General features: G+C 42.0%; 1 protein-coding gene across 1 annotated transcript in view; it reads left to right on the forward strand.

The window, feature by feature from the left end:
• LOC140997979 (copine-9-like) overlaps positions 1-23,198 on the forward strand; it is a 325,346-nt gene that overhangs the window by 49,941 nt on the left and 252,207 nt on the right. The window contains exon 3 of the mRNA XM_073468074.1: positions 4,300-4,346. Coding sequence (XP_073324175.1) covers positions 4,300-4,346 — 47 coding nt within the window. The remainder of the gene's footprint in view (positions 1-4,299; positions 4,347-23,198) is intronic.

A 23,198-nucleotide genomic window follows, 5' to 3' on the forward strand; every position in this document is an offset into this window, starting at 1 on the left:
AAATGTAGCATGTGCTCACACGGCAGCAAAGCTCAAAATTAGGTCCACAAAGTGGAAAAGCTCAAATCAGCTCTGATGAGCACAAAGAAAAGGCTAACAGCAAGCACAATGTTTTACAATGCAAAACCAGCAAATCAGACTCGGCAGTCCACAAACTCACAAACAAATGTAACTTAAAGCATACAAAACACACTAAAAATCTCTAGTATCTGCCCAAACACTAAACTAAGCCTCACTTGTGACGATTAGCGTGTCTGGCAGCCTCATTAATCCAGCTCGTTCCTCGTCGTGGACAAATGGCGTTGGCTGCTGCAATGGCCTGTTGACACATGCAAAGAAAACGGGGCACAGTGGCGGTCTGCTTCCCTGAGGAAGGTCTTCCTTCTGCAGGAATATAGAGGCTGGGTTACGCAGCTTCTCCTCTGGATCCGTACCATGTTTCTTAGACACAAAGCAGTCTGTGGCTGGTCCAGCAAGGTTGAAGACTGTGGCCGAGGCAAAGGTAAAATCCAAATGTTTGGGTGCTCCCTTTCAGTAACAGCTGCCCAAGAGAAAGCTGATGCTTCCAGGAAAGCATTACTTGGGTCTGCGGCAAGTTGCAAGCGTACAGCTGTTTTAATCTCTCTGGAAATCATGGCTGTCACGGCAGAAAGGGCGTGCTTTCAGCCAATGGGAGAAGAGAGTTTTGAATCGGGGGGAAATGTAACAACCAGGTGTGACTTACTGAAGGCTGGGGTTGGCGCTCTTTCTTTGTTTTCAGGCTTCGTTAGTGTGTGGAGGCCGCATTTTATGCTTTTGGTTTACATGCAGGCCTCTCTATTGTTAGGACCACGTGGTAAGGTTCCAACACCTCTCTTTTTTGAAAGTTTGTTTTGTGTGTAGTTGAGCCTCCATCTTTGGTCCTAAGAGATTGTTGTTCTTGTGGGCACTGACAAAAAGCAAAATCATCAGTAAGTCAGTCAATCAGTCAGTGTGTATTTTCTTCTGATAAGTTTGAATTTCTTTTTCTGTAAATATAAAGTATGTAGTTCTATGTGCAGGGTTGGGAGGGATAGTTTAATAATGTATTCCAATACAGTTACTGATGAACTCAAAAAATGCAGTCAGTAACTTAATCCAACTATCACAATAATAAAGTAATGTATCTTGATTATGTTCCATTACTTTTGGATTACTTTAATACCGAATATTCACATAAAGACAGGTGAAAATAAATAATTTGCACTGTATCGTGATAGACAAAAATAACGATGAAACTCACTATGTGATACACTTTTTTCACCAGAGGCCATGATAATGAATTGCAGCAGTAAGGTTAGCTCTGGTTTCACTTACGAGTTTTGAGACTTGTGAAATGTTGTAATGTGCACATGTGCATGGTAGTATATTGTTCTTTATGTTAAAATGTATTTTAATCAGGGCTACCAACTGTTATATTTTGGAGAGAGACTCTACGACGTTGGTGCATTTTATGAGTAGACATTCTGTGACATCACCCACTGCAGGTTTCCTAATAATCATGCTAAGTCAATAATGATGGTCAATGATGAATAAGTTTGGTTGATCAGCATACCTGCCAACCTCCAGACATTATGGTATGAATTAGAAGATCACCAGCAGCTGCGACAGCGTCGGCTGTTTTGACATTATGAGTCTGTGTGTGTCTTCATGGTAAAATGTGGTCCTGGAGACACGTTTTGCTGCAGGAACTACCACAGAATCAGTTTTGAGTACTTTGCCAAGTAGGTCTGTCCAGGGGTGTAGCGCTATTTGTTTAAGTACCAGGGTGCACCTAAGACGCTTCCACGTGCATGCACGTATACGTGCAACGTGCACGCACAGGGTTGAGTTATGGGTCATTTTGAAGGTCAAGTACCCTTTACATACATTACTCACTTACAAAAGACCACATGGTTAAAGGTTAGACTGACTTCATCATGTTGAGGATATAATGTGAAACATCTGTCAGGGTTTTGTTTTTATCGTTGCTTTTCACAATAACAAAATGAACGGATATTTTGCTGCCTTTTCACTATTAATAATAGCAAGCTGTAAACTTGGGGAAAGCACAACTTAAATGTCAACATGTTTTTTTATTTTGTTGTTGACGCTTTAGTGCTGATTGGATCCTCAAGCGCTTAAAATGTATATGATTTTCAACTGGATTACACAAACTGATAACATCTTATTTTCTCACTTGGAGAAAAAAGTGGTGGAACGGTGCTCTGGTGTGCTCTGGCAGCACTACATCAATGTGTCTGTCTGTGGACAGATTTTTGTCTGCATGATAGCATCGCAACCAATAAAGGTACTGTCATGAAACGTCATGTGTGTGACGGCCCAGTTTGAAGATGGCCATGATCCAACGCAGTAGTACTGAGTCCATTAATTTATGATTTTGCATCAGCATATCATCTCAATAACCTCTCGTTGGGAATCGCAAGAAAGTTTCAGAGCGACCGTGAGCATTCCCACAACCACAGTAACCACTGTCACTCCTGCCTGGAGAGGGAGAGACACTGCTGCAAGAGCTGCTTACTCTTGTATGTCTGCTGTCAGTTTCTTCTTTTCTTAATGTCACTATCAGTTGTTAATCTGATTAACAAAAAAGAAAGAAAAATGAAAAAGGACAAGAGCATGTAAAAAGTCTGAATTGGGTGACTTGGCAGTCCCATTTAAAATTGTAACCTGATAATAATAGCAATTTTTACAAAATGTATCAGTAATCTGATTGAATCTTTTTTCTGTAACTTTAACAGCATACAGTTACCTTCTTTGAATCCTTGTTGTCTATGACAATTGGGTTGCACTGCCCATGCCAACTCTAATGAGTTCAAAAGGAGGACTGAGGGGGAGGAGGAGCGCTGTTGTGTCCCTCTGTGTGTGCTTGGATCTCAGTCTGTGGATCAGGCAGGACGGGTCATAAAAAAGTATCATCCCGATCAATAACGGTGGGATGAGAGGGGAGAAATATGTCTTTAATGAGGAAAATATTAATGACATTACCTGCAGCGATCCTCCAGCAGAAAGCATATGTGTATCTGTACATTAACATGCGCATTTCACGCACGAGGAACATCTGATAAACTTCACTGATTGATTAAAACTCCTGACTCGGTTCCTTTGGAGAGTTTATAACTACAGCTTTTAGTTTTGTTGATTAAATGTGCCATGATATTTGTTACAGTGACATGTTTAAAATAACTGAAAGCAGCCTCTCAAATTATAAAATCAGAGTGTATGAATAGTGTGATCCGGTGTCATGCGTCCTTTAAATAGCAGGTTTGCACTTTTGACTTTAGCCCAGCTTTTTGTTGGTCTATGGCGCCGTTGCTTTGTGCTGCCTCCAGATAGCAATCTGCCATCAGTGCGCCTGACCACACCTCACTTTAAGACAAACATGCCCCGGGGCGCACAGGTGGGCGCAAATACATTTGCTTTTTACACAACGTGGGCGGTGGGCATGAAAATGACAACTGCGTCGGTCTGAAACTAGCAATGACACCTGTGCTGCGCTGTGTGCTGCTTTGCGCCGAGCATAAGATAGAGCCCAAAGTGTCTAGAACGACAAGTAAAAAGCTTTTACAAGGTAGCTGTGTCTTACTGTACCTTGGAAACTAAAGAAAGGCAAATGCAGGAAGTTCCAGAGAGCAGCCAGGTTTACTGGGTACCTTTAATTTTTGTTCAGAGTCTAAATACTGTGATAGGGGTTGGGTCCACACAGTCACACTCTATTATCTTTATACAGATGTATATAAAGAGATGATTTTGTTGTAACCTCAGCACTAGGAGGGATTAATTCTGTGTTTTGTAGCTGCATCTGTGATGGTGTTTTTTCACATTTCTTTTCTTCTGCAGTTACTGTAGTTCTTTAATACCTCACCAATTTAATCATTTCAATTATTATTTAAATTTGTTTTTTCCTTACTTTCTTACCTTGTTATTGTTCTGCAGCTATACGATTTCCTCGAAGGCACAATTAAAGTTTAATCGCTCATTCATATCTAATGGAAATAGAATTTTCTGTCTGTTACAAAATGTAATTGAACATTTTGTAAATATGTATGTTCTTATGAATTTTTTATTATTCTAGCTTTTTGTAGATTTAATTATGAATATTACAGGAAAACTAAGAGGAGAGCAGATGATCATCAAAGGAAGGACACTTTAGTTGCTGTACTAAAGTGTTTCACCTGCGCATTTCTGAATTCATATGCTGTGTTTTTGAGATTTGTATTTTTTTACTTGAAAAGTGCAAAAGTAACTCTAAAACATGTACATATGTGTTTCTCTTCTCAGTGGTGGTGTTGTACGTTCAGGGCCTGGGGACCAAGGAGTGGAGAGAGGTGAGAAAAATGTCTTAAGTCCACATGTAGTTGTTTTGTTTTCAAATGCAGTATTAGCCCATTAACCCATTAGCTTTTAAAGTTTAAAGTGATAACTTGGCTGATCTGAAAGTTTAGGTTTTGCTGAAAGTTCAGTGAACTGACTAAAGTAATGTGGTCCTGATGGTCTGCCATATAGACTTGCTATCTTCCATTATATGCGGTTAAACTCCATCAACAGTGACAACAACTCACATGTTTTTTATCCACCTACAAGAACTGAGGGTAAGTCTGTGACCTATAAACTCAGATTTAGTATTAATTAATTAATAATTAAGTAATTAATTTGAGCAGTTATTTTTTTATGTTTTGTAAACCCTCTCCCACTGCTAAATCAATTAAGTTGTTTGCACTAATAAGATGAAATATGCAGCTCAATGATCATGTTAAGCACAGATTACTATGGGCTCTGTTTTGCTCGGCGCAAAGCGGTGCACAGCCCACAAGTGTCATTGCTAGTTTCAGACCAATGCAGTTGTCATTGTCACACCTAGAGCCCATGTTGTGGAAATAGCAGTTAAACTTGTGCCCACCTGTGCGCCCCCGGGCATGTTGGTCGTAAAGTGAGGTGTGGTCAGGCGCACTGATGGCAGCTTGCTCTCTTGAGGCAGCAGAAAGTGACAGTGGCATAGACCAACAAAAAGCTGGGCTAAAGTCAAAAGCGCAGTCTGTTTCCTGCTATTTAAAAGACGCATTAGATGCGCCTACACAGACTGGTTCACACCGTGCATATGCTCTGATTTTATGATTTGAGAGGCTGCTTTCCAGTTATTTTAAAAATTTTCATGAACGCAGTCATGTCACTGTAACAAAAATTGTGGCACATTTAATCAGCAAAACTTAAAGCTGGAGAGAAAACTCTCCAGAGAAAATAGAATTAAACTATTAGCTTTTGAAATAAAGACAGGATCTCAGGATTTATCAGGACAGCTGCTTCACTCCAAACTATTTTACTGTATGAATCTGGACGGTGTGTGACCTTTGGATGTGTAGAAGAACACAGAACATTAATTAACATGAAATATTAACTGATCCTGTCAGCAAGTCAGGTGTTTAAAATAATCAAAGAAGTTTATCAGCTGTTCCTTGTGCGCAAATGTGCATGTTAATGTAGAGATACCCAGAGGATCGCCGCAGGTCAGATCAGGACGATACTTTTTATGACCCATCGTGCCTATCCACGGACTGACATCCGTGCACACACAGAGGGATGCGCAGCAGCGCTCCCCCTCCTCCTCAGTTAAATATCAGTGTATTTTTTCATATGCAGTCAAACAGAGTTTTTGATGGGACAAATGATTGTGAAATGGTGGGGCATAGGGTCCAGCAGCCGAGGACCATATCCCTGTCCCTCAGTGAAGACGAGGCCATGGTTAAATATGTGCCAGGTCCTGGTGCATGGGGCTCTTAAAGGGAATGGTAGAATACACGCAGATTGACTAATTCAGAATCTAAATACAACCCTTTTGCGCAGTGCACCTCATTTTGCGCCCAGATTATAAGCCGTTTGTGCAAATGTACTTGGACACACCCTAAATGGACTAACGGCTTGTGCTTTAGACCGTGCGACATAGGCCATCTAAATAGGGCCCTTAGTATGTTTACTTTCTGTAAGGGAGGGTAGAGTCCTGATCCATAGCATATTAGTAGTCTTCCCAGAGTATGCATTGTTTGAGGGTTAAAACTGTCTTGTGACCTTTCTTTTTCATAGTTTGAAGAAAACATATATGATGGAAACTTGCTGTGTGGCTTAAATACCTTTTAATAATGAGTCATGGTTGTTTGTTTTTCCAATAATGAAAACATTATTAACCATGATAAAGTTTAGTATTGAATTCAGCCTTTATCTTCTCACACTAGTACAGTTTAATAAACACTTGTGAGGAGTGGTATCATCTTTGTACCAGTGTTGGAACAAAGGAGTTCCATTAGAATCAACCTCAACTTTGTGTTTAAACAAACTGGAGGATTGTGTTGACTCAATAAGATGATTCTGCAGGAACTTATTTGATATGTTATGTAACCTAAAAGATAGGTCTTTTAACAGTAAATTTATTTTATGTTCTGTATGTTTAACTAATAGTTTTTCATACAACTTGGACTCAATGTCTACTACATCTGATTATGGTTAGTCGGTAAGACTAGACATGTTTAGTTTCAGCTTGTGTAAAAACTAAAATGGTTTAAGGCAACAGGTTTCCACGCTGTTTTCTAGTAAAGTATAATTTGGGTTAAGAGGGTTGTGGTTGTCATGTGATATACTGGTAGCAATAGAAGTAGCACAAGTAATACAGACATTGTGTCAGTACACATATCTGTCTGTAGTAGGCTGTGTTTAAGGGATGGTTGATTCTTGTGGTTGTTTTTTTAGGCCCCTTTGACAATTCTGTTTCATTGTGTCCCCTAATGTTCAGTACAGTATTATGCTAATCTACATCTTAAAGGAAAAGTATTTATAGTCCACTAAACATTTCTGGAGCTTCACAGCAAAACACTGTTGCACCATTCTCCTGAACAACTGAAATAGCTGGGGATTTGTTTTAAATGTAAAAAAAAACAACTGAAACAGTCTGGACGCACGGTCGAGCTTAGCAGCTATAGGAAAGATTTTAGCTTTAAAAAGTGTGTATTAATATCTTTTGAAATCAGTTTGGACTGTTCACACCTTTGATAACTCTTTGGCTATGTTATGGACGGAAATACAATTAATTATTATTTTAACTAACATAATCCTGCATTTACAGTATGTCAAATCAAGTCTATAGATACAATCTGCTCACTGAGGAAACCCTTTACACATCAACCTCCCTGTCGTAGTTTTATTAGGATATGAAGAAGAAAGATCAGATCTACCACGTGCTATCAGAACTGTTCATAAGCAGTAAAGAAAAGAACTAAACAGCATGCCTCCAGTGTGAACCATTGTATGTCAAAATTAACACTTAAACCTACAGTATAATCACATTATACACTCAAGTCAAATAAGAAGTGTTTGTCGTATTTTACTTTAGTCTTGATTTAAAATGTCTTTATTTAATTTAAACTTTTTTTTCACGTCAGTGGGGATCCAAACACATACACATGGATCTCAGTGAGCCCCAATCACTCTCACAGGAAGAGGGCACACACACACACACACACACACACTGTAAAGCAGTCCTCGATAAACGTAAAAAGTACTATTATTAGTATTACTATGATTAGTATTACTGTGATTGGTGTTACTATGATTAGTGTGACTATGATCGGTGTTACTATGATTGGTGTTACCATGATTGGTGTTACTGATTAGTGTAACTATGATCGGTGTTACTATGATTAGTGTAACTATGACTGGTGTTGTCATGATTGGTGTTACTATGATTGGTGTTACTATGATTAGTGTTAGTATGATTGGTATACTATACCTGCCTCCCTTCTCTGGCCCCCCTCATTTCTGCTATCATCCACTCCTCCCTCACCACTGGAACTGTCCCTACACCCTTCAAAACAGCTGCCATTACCCCAATTGTGAAAAAACCTGGCGCCGATCCCTCCAACTTCGACAACCTCCGTCCTATCTCCAATCTACCCTTCATCTCAAAAATCCTCGAAAAAACAGTTGCCTCCCAGCTCCATTCTCACCTATCCCACAATAATCTGTATGAACAGTTCCAGTCCGGCTTCCGCCCACTCCACAGCACGGAAACAGCACTCATCAAAATCACCAACGACCTACTCATGGCATCTGACTCTGGACTCCTCACCATCCTCATCCTCCTCGACCTGAGTGCAGCCTTTGACACCATCTCTCACACCACCCTCCTCAGCAGGCTATCCTCCATTGGCATCACCCACACTCCCCTGGACTGGTTCACATCCTACTTTTCTGGCCGCACTCAATTCATCCAACTCAAGTCCCTCAAATCCACCCCCTCCTCTGTCACCTCAGGTGTCCCCCAGGGCTCTGTCCTGGGGCCCCTCCTCTTCATCATCTACCTCCTTCCCCTCGGCAACATCTTCCGCAAATTTAACATTCACTTCCACTGCTATGCCGATGACACCCAGCTCTACCTCACCACTAAACCTTCATCCTCTCTCCCGCCCACCTCCCTCACCGACTGCATCTCTGAAATAAAAACCTGGTTCACCCAAAACTTCCTTAAACTAAACAGCAACAAAACAGAGGTTCTCCTCATTGGCACTAAATCCACTCTATCCAAAACCGACAGCTTTTCACTCACTATTGACAGTTCCTCCGTTTCACCCTCCCCCCAGGTTAAGAGTCTGGGTGTCATCCTTGACAGTACACTATCCTTTCAATCCCATATCAATAACATTACCCGGTCTGCCTACTTCCACCTACGAAACATCAACCGCCTCCGCCCCTCCCTCACCCCCCACACTGCCGCCATCCTTGTCCACAGCCTTGTCACCTCCCGCCTGGACTACTGCAACTCTCTCCTCTTTGGCCTCCCTCACAAATCACTCCATAAACTTCAACTGGTCCAGAATTCAGCTGCCCGCATCATAACAAGAACCCCCTCTATCCACCACATCACCCCTGTCCTTCAGCAGCTCCACTGGCTCCCGGTTAATTTCCGTATCCAATACAAAGTCCTCCTGGTAACATTCAAGGCCATTCACAACCTCGCCCCCCCATATCTGTCAGACCTCCTCCATGTCCCCACTCCCTCCCGCTCCCTCAGATCCTCCTCCTCCATACACCTGTCTGTCCCCTCCGCCCGTCTCACCACCATGGGGAGCAGAGCATTCAGCCGCTCTGCCCCCCGCCTCTGGAACTCACTTCCACCCCAACTCAGAAACATTGATTCACTCCCCAACTTCAAATCACAACTCAAAACACACCTGTTTAAAACTGCCTATTCCCTCTGATGCCACTTGCCCTGTCCCATCCCTTGAATCTATTGGAATTGTTCTTATTTTGTGTGTTTTTTATTTATTTTTTCATTTATTGATATTGATGTTTATTCTAGATGTATTCTTTTATCTCCTTTGTGTACGGTGTCCTTGAGTGTCCAGAAAGGCGCCTTCCAAATAAAATTTGTTATTATTATTATTATTATGATTGGTGTTACTGATTAGTGTAACTATGATTGGTGTTACTATGATTAGTGTAACTATGACTGGTGTTACTATGATAAGTGTTACTATGATTGGTGTTACTATGATTAGTGTTAGTATGATTGGTATACTATGATTGGTGTTACCATGATTAGTGTTACTATGATCGGTGTTACTATGATTGGTTTTACTGTGATTGGTGTTACTATGATTAGTGTAACCATGAGTGGTGTTAGTTTGATTGGTGTTACTATGATTGGTGTTACTATGATCGGTGTTACTATGATTGGTTTTACTGTGATTGGTGTTACTATGATTAGTGTAACCATGAGTGGTGTTAGTTTGATTGGTGTTACTATGATTGGTGTTACTATGATTAGTGTAACTATGAGTGGTGTTACTATGATTGGTATTACTATGATCGGTCTTACTATGATTAGTGCTACTATGATTAGTGTCACTATAATTGGTGTTACTATGGTTGATCTATTTGACGCAAGAGGCGTCACTTGGTCTTATTTTGCTGGCCCCTGTTTGCAAGTATTTTTCTGTTGGTTTGGGAGATCTCAAAGGTTGTTTATTTAAGGCAAGAGGCGTCACTTGGTTTTGTTTTGTTGACTGAACTGATACTGAGACTCAAACTGACTATTTTTCTGTTTGTTTGGGAGATCTTGAAGAGGAGTGATTTATCTGTTGAAAGAAGAGCCACTTTTTGGGGTATTTGAACTGTGGGTTTGTATTGGGGCACTGAATGTAATAAATACACTGTTTTGGTATGCTAAATTCTTGTGTGGGGGTTTCTTATTGCCTGCTGATATCTGGTTGTTAAATAAGGGGCCATGCACTGAAATACATGAGTCCTTGTGTAAGGTTGACGTATAACTAAACAAAAATGATTCTTGTCAGATTTATATTCTGACTCTCACCCCGGCAACGTAAAACCGCTACATAAAAAGTGGCACCCCAGTCTAAATGGACCTTTGGTAGCTAACAACCAGTTTTATGTTCACAAAAACCAAACCCTGGCATTGACACAAAATAAAGGCCTACCTAAAGGGACCTCCAGAATCAAAACACACACTTGAAGCAAACCAAGATTTATTTGACATTCAAAATAAACCAAAGGAGACCTCTTGGGGAAAATCAGAAACAAAAATTTAATTCCCCATGCAAAAGTCCACTTAAAGGAAAACACAATTTAGAGAAGCCAGGGAAATGGCTGAGTTGCTGGATTTATGAGATCTCTCCCTGGAGTCGCTGCCAGGAGGAACAGGTGCAACACACCACCTTTAACCAAGAACTCGCCTTACAAGGGAGCCTGCCACCGCCTGGTAAGGAAGGCCAACTGCAACTCTTCTCTTCAGAAAGCCTTGGAACCCCGCCCTCTGCTGGACAAATGGAGAATCCAAATTCTGGACAAAGAAATGGAAAGACAAAACAAATTTATCATTACTGGACATGGACCTCACAGGGGGTGAAACTCTTGATCCTCCACTGTTAAAGCCTCCTGATAACCCAAACATACAGCACACTTTGGCTGATCTGCAAAAAAGCAATAAAGAACTGAACTGAATAATTCACCAGTGGAAAGCAGAGCAACAAACTAATAATCAGAAAATGCTGAACACCCTGTCTGCCGTTAAAAGTGCTTTTACTGGAATACAGGAGCAAGGACAACAGCAAATAAAGGACTGCTTAAAACAGCATATAGAGTATCTCAGGGCGCAGTTCACAGACACTCTCAAGTGGAGACTTCATCATCACCATACTGAGGTGCTTAAGGACATCAGTGATGTAATGACTCGATGGTGGCCGATGTCACGCACCTGAGGGAGGAAATAACAACAGTTAATGAGCAATTGCATAGTATGGTTGAGGAAGTTAGTGCCGTCAAGGGACAAACCTTCTGGACTCCACACCCTGCATTGCAATCAACTGCAGTGCAAACTGCTGCCATCCTACCTCCATCTTCCTCTGCCTCCCTACAACCAGAGGTCAAAGCTCGGCTGCGACTGCACTCCACCATGCAACTGGGTCACAGTCCAGAGCCTTTTCCATCTCCAGCAGACTCCCCTCTCCAGGGCGACTTGAGAGGAAGGTTAATGGGGAAAAGCCCAATTAAATTACAGTTTCCTTGTTTTGGCAGAATGGGAGATTGTACTGACCCTCTGATGTACCTGGAACAGTGTCGGGACTATCTGGCTTTGAACCCCCTCATGGATGAGGAACTGCTTGCCACCCTTTGCAATGTCCTTTATGGCACAGCTTGCGACTGGTGGGATGTGGTGAGGTTGGAAACATCTACCTGGAGGGATTTTGAGCATAAATTCCTTTCTGCATTTCTCTCAGAAGATCATATGGATGAACTGGAGGAACGGATCAGGACATGAGTGCAAGGTGAAGAGGAAAGCATCCAGGATTTCACTTACATGTACCAAGCACTCTGCCGCAGGTGGAAACCGGATATATCAGAAGAAAAAATCATTTGGCAAGCCAGCTGAGGAGCAACAGGGTTAAAAAGGTGGATGCCCTGGTGAGGCTCGGACAACAGCTGGAAAAAGACAGACAGAAGCAAATACAGCTTGACACAATTCAGAAATACCCCCCGCCACCAAAAGGTCTCAGACTGTAGTGACAACCACCACCACACACACACACACCTCTCACTGCTGCAGCAGAGAAACCTGCTCAGACATTCTGTTGGAGATGTAAGGGATCCCATTCACTATATAATTGTCTACAATTTTTTTCTCATAAAGGGAAGAATCCCAGGCCTACATACCCATCTCAATCATCAGGTGAGCCATCCACTAGCAGTAACCCTACAATGCATGCAGTGTCACATGGACAGCCACAGACAAGAGATTTCCCCTTCTCTGCTTTGAGACCACTTCCTTGTCAACTGGTCATACCTATAACCATTGGCTCAGTACATGGCAGGGCTATGGTGGATTCCGGCTCATCTTACATGTTTCTGAATGAAGAGTTGTGGCGGACCATTAAGGAGGACAGTAACTTAAAACCCTGGGATGAGGAACCCTTGTATTTGGCTGACGGGGGGAAGCGATGGCCATTGGGATGGCAGCATGTTGTTGTGAAACTGCAGGATCATACCTGTACTCTGCCAGTGGTAGTACTTTCATCTCAAAGCCTTGCCTTTCCGGCAGTCCTGGGACTGGACTACCTGAGTCTCAGTGAGCTGCAAATAGACATGGGACAGAATCTGTACTGGTTCAGGAGCAACAGCAGAGAAAAATGTTGTTTTGAAAAGGACACTAACAACTTCACTGACTGGACTGAGAAGGCCCTGCTTTCCTTTCACTCTGACCTGCTGAAAAGGAATTCTGATGTATACACCTCCTCATTAGGCCGAATCAATGTACTGACACATAAAATCTTTGTCACTCAGGACATTCCAATTAAACAAAAATCCTACTGAGTCTCCCCAGCAAAACTCAAGGTGATAAAGGATTCAGTGGAGGGAATGCTGATAGCTAACATCATCGAACCCTCATGCTCGGCTTGGGTGTCTCCTGTGGTCCTCATTCCAAAAAAAGATAGGAAGCCCAGGTTTTGTGTGATTTACATTAAACTTAATGCAGTGACATACACCAACGCTTACCCTCTGCCCACTATACAAGAAATTCTGGACTCACTTACTGGCTCTGTAGTTTTCTCTACCATCGACCTCAACAGTGGCTACTGCTAGTGCCTGATGGAGGAGAACAGCAGGGACAAAACCACCTTCACCTGTCCGTTTGGACTTTATCAATTCAAGGTTATGCCCTTTAGACTCAAAAATGCACCAGCAACTTTCCAGAGGTTGATGGAAATAACCTTGGGAGAGCTGAGAGACAACATCTGTTTGTTTACCTGGATGACATCATCATCTACTCTCCATCTAGGGAACAGCACTTCAGGGACCTCCAAGAGGTTTTCAAAAAACTCAGAGAGGCAAGACTGACTGCAAACATGAAGAAGTGCAACTTCTTCTAAACCTCCCTCAAGTTCCTGTTTCACATTGTGTCTGCTGCAGGTATTCAGGTGGATCCGGACAAAACAAAGGCAGTAGAGGTTCCATCGGTTCGTCCCGAACTTCTCTCAGCTAGCAGAACCCCTGAATGCGCTGAAGCGTAAAGGAGTCAAATTCAAGTGGACACCTGAGTGCCAGTCTGCTTTTGAAACCCTGAAGACCTGTCTGGTCTCTCCACCCATCTTAGGGCATCCAAACACTTTTGTGGTTTATACTGATGCCAGTGACGTGGGTCTGGGAGCGGTACTGGTTCAGAAGACTGGGCTTGGAGGAAGTTCTGGCTTATGGCGACAGGAGCCTAAACCAGGCAGAGCGTAACTATTCAGCCACTGAGAAGGAATGTTTGGCAGTGGTGTGGGCTTTGGAAAGATGGAGTTATTACCTGGATGGAAGATTCTTCACCGTCATCACCGACCACTCAGTGCTGCTGTCGGTCTTTAAAATCCAAAGACCCAGCGCACACCTCACCCGGTGGGACCTCCGGCTACAGGAATTTACTTTCACTGTGGAATACAGTAAAGGAAAAAATAACACCGTTCCAGATGCCTTGTCCAGATCCCCTCACAATTTCACCGCCCCTCCTAGATACTTACCACCAGCCTGTGCCACCCTGCTGTCAGTCAAAGGGGAAGAAGAAAAGGATGTGCCGATCTCGGATGACCAAATATGGAGAGATTTGAGATTGCCGGAAAATTGCAGCAGACTGTGGTAAACCAACCCTGGGATATGCTGGGAGTGGACTTGATGGGCCCCTTTCCTAGGAGCTCATATGGAAATATCTATTTGTTTTTGTGGACTACTACACCCGTTGGATGGAGCTATTTCCCCTACGAAAAGCCACCGCAGAAACTATATCAACAATACTCACCCAGGAAATGCTCACTAGATGGGGAGTTGCCAACTATATTCTGTCGGACCAGGGAAGCCAGTTTACCTCCTCCATCTTCAAAGCCACTTGTGACAAATGGAGCCTGAAACAAAAAATCACCTTAGCCTACCATCCCCAAACTAATATAAAACAATGATTGCCTCCTATGTAGGAGGGAACCACAAACACTGGGATATACACCTACCAGAGTTCCGTTTTGCTCTAAATTCAGCGGCCCAAGAATCCACTGGTGTCACACCTGCTGAACTGAACCTCGGAAGAGCCCTCCGAGGGCCTGCCGATGTCATCCTCCAGGCCCAGGATGCCACCCCATGCACCTTCAACTTCAAAACAATGACCAAACTTGAGGACCTCACCGCATTTGCTCAGGGAAACCTCATGAAAAGTCGACAAAGACAAAAAATAAATTCTGACAAAACTCACAGAGAAACAGCACTTTCAAGAAAAAGACAGAGTATGTCTCCGGTCCAATCCATTGTCCAAAGCAGAAAAATCATTTAAGGCAAAACTGGCCCCAAAATGGCTCGGTCCATACCGAGTTGTTGCTCAGGTGGGACCAGTCAACTATGATGTTGTACTGGAGGACAGTGGAGAGGGGAGAAAGGTGGTTCATGTTTCACGCTTGAAGCCCTGTTATCCCTCAGCCAAAGATTTGGATGAGCTAGAGAGGAAACGCCTCATGGACATTTTTAGAGAAAAGTGATGATAAAGAATTTCTGGGTTTCCCAGCCCACTCACCACCTGCGTCTGGAGCCAGGTCCTTATTAATGGGCAGAACGGACAGTAACCGCCTATAGGAAAACAAATGTGTGTTTAATGGAAGTATGGAGAAAGAAAAGGAAGAAAGTGGAAGTCTGCTGGTGCGCAGTTTTTCTAAGGGGGGGAAGAGTATAGCGATCCGTGCCATTAAGCACACACCCCTGCGTCACACACGCACAGAGGTCTAGTCCGTCCCCCCAGTGTGTGTCGTAGCTTTGCCAACCCCTGGCAACGAGCCAAAAGTCTGTATTTCCTTTGTTTACCCGATCGGCAAACATGGATTATTTCTCTCCACAAAACCTCTATGCCATAAAATCATCAGAAAGTCACCCAACTCCCAGGCTGAGCATTCCCTGGAGCTACATAGCGCACTGACCGGAGTACAGGAGGTAAACTCCGTTGTCGGAGAATATCCAAGATCGTCTATTTGACGCAGGAGGTGTCACTTTGTCTTGTTTTGCTGGCCCTGTTTGCGCTGGCTCAAGCAGAGTATTTTTCTGTTGGTTTGATCTCAAAGGTTGTTTATTTGACGCAAGAGGCGTCACTTGGTTTTGTTTTGCTGGCCCTGTTTATGCGGGCACTGAATGTATGAATATATTGTTTTGGTATGCTAAATTCTTGTGTGGGGGTTTCTTATTGCCTGCTGATTTCTGGTTGTTAAATAAGGGGCCATGCACTGAAATACATGCCCAATACCTTCTGACTCACACCCTGGCAACGTCAAACCGCTACATAAAAATAACAACATAATGACCTAGTATTGTGTGACCACTAAGCGATTTGAAGGGGATGCCATCCCCCTTGTTAGCAAAAAACCCCAAATGCATCCCCCTTGTTAACCTTGTAACTGATAAGTTATTGAGAATTAATTACCTTTTGACACAGCGTTTCTATTTTAACCTGCAAAATGAACAGTAAACTACAGCAATGGCAAAGCTTACAGCTTCAAAGTTTGAACTCTGTAACGATCCATCCTTGAGCTTGAGCTTTAAAGTGCATCTTTTTTTTACGCTACTGACCCTCCTTGAGAAAGCCCTACCAAGTATAATAGTTCATGATAACCTATCATAATTGTCCAGTTTTTGTGGGGAAGTTTCCATTAAAAATACAGCTGATTCACCAGGTCTTTACTTCCTCTGATGGTAGGGGCAGATGAAGATCAAAGTTTGTGTTGGTTTTTGCAGACAACAAGAGAGAAATTGGGGTGCTTTGTTTGCCTTCTATATGTTTCTGTTACCAAAGCCGGAGTTAGTGAGTAAAATAGTAGTTACTGGATGTAACTTTAGTTCTGTGAGTGTGTGTTTAGTGATCTAACTTCATGCAATTGCAGCGACTGTAAGGCACATTATTTTCAATAGGCTAAAACATTTATGAGGGTAATGACAGTATTACACACTCCATGTCATGGCAGACCGTGACACCTGTGATTGTGACAAAACTGGCAACCCGCTTAATTTAATAAATACATCTGTACTTAGTACACATTCACATTAGAGATGGTCTATGTTTAAACTCAAGAACAGCTGGTGCTCCTGGCTACAGTTAAATATCAGTCAATGCTTTGGTGGCACTTCAATTTACACCAGACAGTCCTTGTTACTGCCTCTGTCAAATCCTATAAAGTACTTTAGGTTACAGTAAAATTGTTGTTGTTGTTGTTTAATCATTTTTGCATGTGAGATAATTAATGACTCTAATAGATTTCTGCCGTGCCCATACAGACAGCACATCTTTTTAAACTTCAGAGTGAGTTGCTGGGATAATATTAGGTCGCTTGGAGCGATAGCGCAGTAATCCTTTCACAGATTTAGAAACTGTGCAGGAAATCTCTCAAGCCCCCATTCTAAGCAAAGACATCACAGTTTGAAAATATAATAAAATGCCTCTCTCTCTGTGGGAAGATAAAAGTTTATCTGGGAGCATCCTAAACTTTTCCTCACTGCCTCTGTATCTCAGCAGCAAGCCAAAGCCAAAGCTTACTCCTCTTGCTGTGGTATTCCCAGGGCATTTTGCAGTTGATTAAAGCAGCAACAGAGGCTCATGGCTTGGTTGTGAATGTATTTTCCGCTGCTCTTTATTTTTATAAATCTGGACTGATTGAAGAGCAGAGGAGCTTTCTTCAGGCTTGAGTTGCCAGGTTGGAGTGCAGCCATGATTGGAGATCTTCCATATGGTTCCATGTCCCACTCAGCTGCCCACTTCCTCCTCATACAGTCTCCGTGGACACTAGTATAGTTGTCTGTCAATGTGCGAAGGGAAACAAGCAGCCTCCCTGCGACACGTGTATTGTGCGTGGGCTGTCTGAACACATTGGCAGATTTGGCTCAAGGCAATTTTTGATGCAATTAGTAGAAATCTAATTCTCACACTAATATGGAGAAAAAATAATTACAGCTCTGCCAAAAACACACTCTCTAGATTTGTATTAGTTTGCAACAGAGAAGTAAACGCACAGAAAAGAAACAAAAGAGGAAGCTGTGAAAAACAGCTTATTAAAAGATACTTATTGTCAGCATGTGTGCTTGTGTGTGAGAGAGAGACAGGGAGATAGCTCATATTCCATTATATGAAACCAATCTCCTACTCCTACCTCTCATCTCTGTCAGCGTTGGGCTTGTTACCGAAAACATAAACTGTAATATAGTACTCCTTTCTCTTTGCTTATTTCAGAAATAATCTTACAGCAGTACCGTCTTAGAATTCCCTCTCTCTTTCACATACAAAATAGGCCATTTCAAACTTTTCTCCCTCTGAAAACCAAAATCACTTTCCTCTGAATGACCAGGAAGGTGGGCAGCTATGACGTTTACAGGCCATCTTCTTCTTGTCATGAAATAGTGAATCGAGAGAATCATTTTGTATCTGGGAACTCTCAAAGAGGCTGGTTGTGCTTATGATGTATCGGTAAGAAATGGAAATTGAGGCTTGGTAATGCAGTTCCCTAAACCTACAAGGTGTTACTTTAAAGTGGAATTAAATAGGGACTGCTTCTGCTGGTAGCAAGGAGACTCGCCTGGCTTCTCACTGCCTACATCCGAATGTCTACCCTGCTTCCGCTGGCTTGGCACCTGACTGGAATAGCCCTTGAATCAGATATGGCCACCAGCTATGCCCGCTCACCTCTGAATGATCTGTGCACTTGGTATGGTGCTAGGATTAATTTTAGGGGCTTTTTGTAAACCCTAAGGGACTGTTTCAATTTGTTAGGCTAGCATAACCTTTAAGAACCTTTAAGATACTTTGCACATTTATCACTTACTTTTTACTTCCATCAAAGAATCATAAAATCAATGTCCACAAGTTCTACTTTAGCTGCTTTATGTTTGCATAGTTTTAGCAAGGGCAAAGCATACAGCTCGTACTTATCTTAATTACTATCAATCGTCATCAAGAATACTTATTGGTAAAAATCACAATTCGGTATATAATGAAGATTAATATGAGATCTGAGGCTGCTTAAAATACTTAAATTTAGTAAAGATTGAGAGGGTCAGGCCGTAGAGCTCAATATGCCTTTCCCTTCCTGCTGAAAGTCCAAGTCCTTGCAGTAATTCACAACCCCGTCCGAGGTCCCTAAAAAGTCCAAACTTCATGCCAGCAGAGTGAACAAAAGAACTCCAACATCCAAATTATAATCCACAGTTGGTTGGTAAAAATGGTTAATCCGTTGCGCTCTTAATTCCTTGCTAATTTCTGCTGTACATTTCTTGAAGACCTTTCTGCGATGTTTAGGCTGCTCCCATACTCCGTCTCAGGTTTTGATCCAAGGAAGAAGCAAGAGTAAGAACCCCGATCTCTCTGTGGTTCTTGTTTATATACTCTTTTCTCTTTACTCTTAGACTCTGAGCACATCATACTTCAGGAGTGTATGTGCGCAGTGCTCCGGACAGTGGCTTAGTTTATTTCCTTATAAGGACATCTGAGCTTGTCTCTCCGTTCAAAGACTAATGGTCTGGTGATACCTTTGCACTGTCATCGTGATACTTCAACTTTCTCAACCTCAGCTTAGTACGAACACTTTTTAACTAATCAGTTTCTTCATTTTGATCCTGTTTCTTATTTTCATCATGTTTTAGGTTCAATACTTTCATTGTAATCATGGCAAAACATTACATGTTCTTTCATTGTAATCATGACAAAAATCAATACATGTTCTTTCATTGTAATCATGACAAAAATCAATACATGTTCTTTCATTGTAGTCATGACAAAATCATTACATGTTTTTTCATTGTAATCATGACAAAATCATTTCATGTTCAACACAATACAATTGGCAGAGCTTTTATATATTTCTAAATCACCATTAGGACTATGTATAATATCCTTTTATACTTGTATTTGCGTACGGCAGGAGTGTATGGATCTCAACTTTTCTGACACGGCCTAGGGTTTGAATCCAACCTGTGGCCCTTTGCTGCATGTCATCCCTCTCCCCCATCCCATTTCCGCTCACTCTTCAGCTGTCCTGTTTAATAAAGCCATTAAAAAGGCTCTCAAATGAATATTTAAAAAAATATTAATCAAAGTTCCAAATTGACTGTTTAGTTCCTTTTATGAGATTGAATTGGCTATCATTTCCCTTCTTTAAGGGTGGAACTTATTTTGGCTCATTGTTTTGGTTGTACAGCCAGCTTAAACAAAATGCCCTCATAGTTCACAGAGGAAATTTTAAGAGATTTTGACCAATAACCGATTTATAGTCTCAGTAAATGTATGTTCAGATTTAATGTAAAACGCATTTCAAACTACTGTTATTTATGTAGATTGAGCACCTGGACTATTTTGCTGTCCATAATAATTTGCCCCAAACAGCTCATAGCTAGCTGTAACTAGCTTGCAATCACCAACCATTTGTGTGTGTGTGTCTGTGTGTGTGTAAGACAGCTCAAGTTGTGCCCTCGCTTATTAACATTAATTTGCACCTGACGTCACTTTATATCTAAAATGAACTTTGTGTTTGACAAGTTGTATGGACTTTTGGAGTGGGAGCTGTGACCAGAAACTGCTTGGGGCCTCCAGAATCCATGGTTTGGCCCTGGGAAGTCCTAAGTCATTTTCCTGTAATAAGTTATGGAAAGGAGTGTTTCAACCAGACTCTCTCCTTCTCTTGCTTCATTAGCTCATCTCTACAGTGCCTGATTACCACCCTGACGTAATCCCTCCAGGGGCCACACACAGCCATGCTAACCTACTTTTTCAACAACTTCTGTAGAATAACAATAATAATGATTCGCTCCCCATTTCATCTGACATATTGTGTCCACATTGTGGGTCTTACATGCATTTCTGCTCTGTTGGGACAAACTCCCTATCCCTCTCCTACTTTCTCTGTGTCTACTAGCTCCTTGCAAACTCAACTAGTGAGAAACCTGCCCTAATTACCCCAATGCTTTTTTCCTGCATATGGTACAATCCTGCTGGGAGACATGAACGCAAATGTACGCAATTTAATACATTGTCTTCTGCCGGAAACCCCCATGCTTCACCTTACCCCTCTGCCACAGAGAGAATGGGTCTTCTGAAATCTGTAGATGCTCCCCTACCACTGTGTTGCATCACATTTGATCGAACATGATGCAACTCAGCAGTGTGCAAGGACAATCGGGACATATCTATGGGCACTCATTTTTGTTGTTATTTTTGTTGATTACTTTGCTGGAGCTGTGTTGCTGTGTTGGTTGCTGTGTGACCCAGCTACCTACCTGCATTGTGTGCAACAAGGATGTCCTTTGTATCTTTAGATATGGTGTAAAACATCTTTCCTGTTACCTTTACATGGCTGCAGGAATTTCATCAACTGAAGGGGATCCTATTATCTCTGTATCTCTGATGTTAAAGCTGGGGTTGGTAATTCTGTTCAAAAGCATTTTTTTATGATATTTCTATAAACTCTCTTAACTACGGAAGCCCTACAGGGCCATGCATTCATACATTTTATTTCCTCCGTTTTCCCGTGATAACGAGTTAATTTTATTTGTTTTCTCGAGATCTCGAGTTATTATCTTGAAATAACAACTGCCGTTTTCCCGAGATAACAGGATAATTTCCTCGAGATCTCGAGATAACGAAACTTTGTTTTCCCGAGATAACGATATAATTAATCGATCTCGAGATAATGACTGTGATATGATAGGCCTGAGATTATGGAGACGCCCGGGACCTCGTAGCTGGTCAGCTACATAGTTAACGACGACATCAGGCTCACTTAGATTGCGCCACCGATATAGCTGAAGCCTTGCTAACCGTCTTTTTAGATTACGCACACTAATGTGTATATTATCTGTAATAGCAAGGCATAATGCTATTTCAGCCTGTGTCAGGCCTTGATTGAAAAGATATGTGACGCGGTGATCGATATGCTCCTGCTCCTCTGACATTGCTACACTGAATGATGTTTCCTGCAATGATTTAATATACTACACTATCGTTTTGTTTTCTCAAGATCTCAAATTAATTATATCGTTATCTCGGGAAAACAAAGTTTCGTTATCTCGAGATCTCGAGAAAATTATCCCGTTATCTCGGGAAAACGGCAGTTGTTATTTCGAGATAATAACTCGAGATCTCGAGAAAACAAATGAAATTAACTCGTTATCACGGGAAAACGGAGGAAATAAAATGTATGAATGCATGGCCCTTTAGGGCTTCCGTACTTAACAACAAAACAGCAAACAAAATATAAAATGCTTTGGAAAAAAAAAAGGAAAAAAAATCATAGTCTGTGGCAGTGACAGGCCTGTAATAACTTCATCCAATCAATTTTAGCAGCCCGAAGATATTGTTTGGACAGCCTATCTGTCGATCAATCTGTCCTAACCTGCCCACCCTGCGCTGACTCTGGCCATCACTCATTGCACGTGACCAGAGTCTACACAGCACACTGCTGCAGCTGTGGAGTGAGCTCATTGTATACGGACAAGAATGGCAGAGAAAGTACAGCCACACTTTTCATTACCAGCTGTACTTACAGCAGCTTGTACTGCCAAACAGGGCAAGAAAAGAAAGACTGAACTGGAGAAGGCTACAAACAAAAAGTAGTTGGATAGCACGATGGAGACAACTGATGGAGTCGAAGGCCTGAAAACGGACGCCATGGTAGCTGTGTCTCTGTTGGACAGGTAATGAGCTGGTTTGTTTTGGTTGGGGGAAATGTATTATTACTCTGCATTATGTAGTCAACGTAGCGAACGTTAGCTCCTTATGTTGCTGTCGTATGTATTAGCCCAACGCTAACATCGTTAGCATCATCAGCTTGTTGCTAACATTAGCTAGCTAGCTATGATTCAATTCAAGATTCAAGATTCAAGTTTTTATTGTCAATGATAGACTACTGCTGTATAAAACATTTACGTGTAACATCACCATTTTCATGCAGGCCAATGTTTACACGTACTGTGGATCTAATCTGTATAGCAGTGTTCACACATGCACTGCTACCCTGGGCTGTTTGGACATTAGCCAGACGAGCTGTATGTGAGAGGCGGACTAATTCTTGTGTGCTACACGTGTGGAAGGCTAAGTCCACTGTTTGGAGGTCATGGAAAGATTGCATATATCTGTGAATATACACTGAACAAAAATATAAACGCAACACTTTTGTTTTTGCTCCCGTTTTTCATGAGCTGAACTCAAAGATCTAAAACATTTTCTGTATACACAAAAGAACCATTTCTGTCAAATATTGTTCACAAATCTGTCTAAATCTGTGTTAGTGAGCACTTCTCCTTTGCTGAGATAATCCATCCCACCTCACAGGTGTGGCATATCAAGATGCTGATTAGACAGCATGATTATTGCACAGGTGTGCCGTAGGCTGGCCACAATAAAAGGCCACTCTGAAATGTTCAGTTTTATCACACAGCACAATGCCACAGATGTCGCAAGTTTTGAGGGAGCGTGCAATTGGCATGCTGACTGTAGCAATGTCCACCAGAGCTGTTGCCCGTGAATTGAATGTTCATTTCTCTACCATAAGCCGTCTCCAAAGGCGTTTCAGACAATTTGGCAGTACATCCAACCGGCCTCGCAACCGCAGACCACGTGTAACCACACCTGCCCAGGACCT

Source organism: Pagrus major, chromosome 6 (assembly GCF_040436345.1).
Source record: "Pagrus major chromosome 6, Pma_NU_1.0".
Lineage (NCBI taxonomy): Eukaryota > Metazoa > Chordata > Actinopteri > Spariformes > Sparidae > Pagrus > Pagrus major.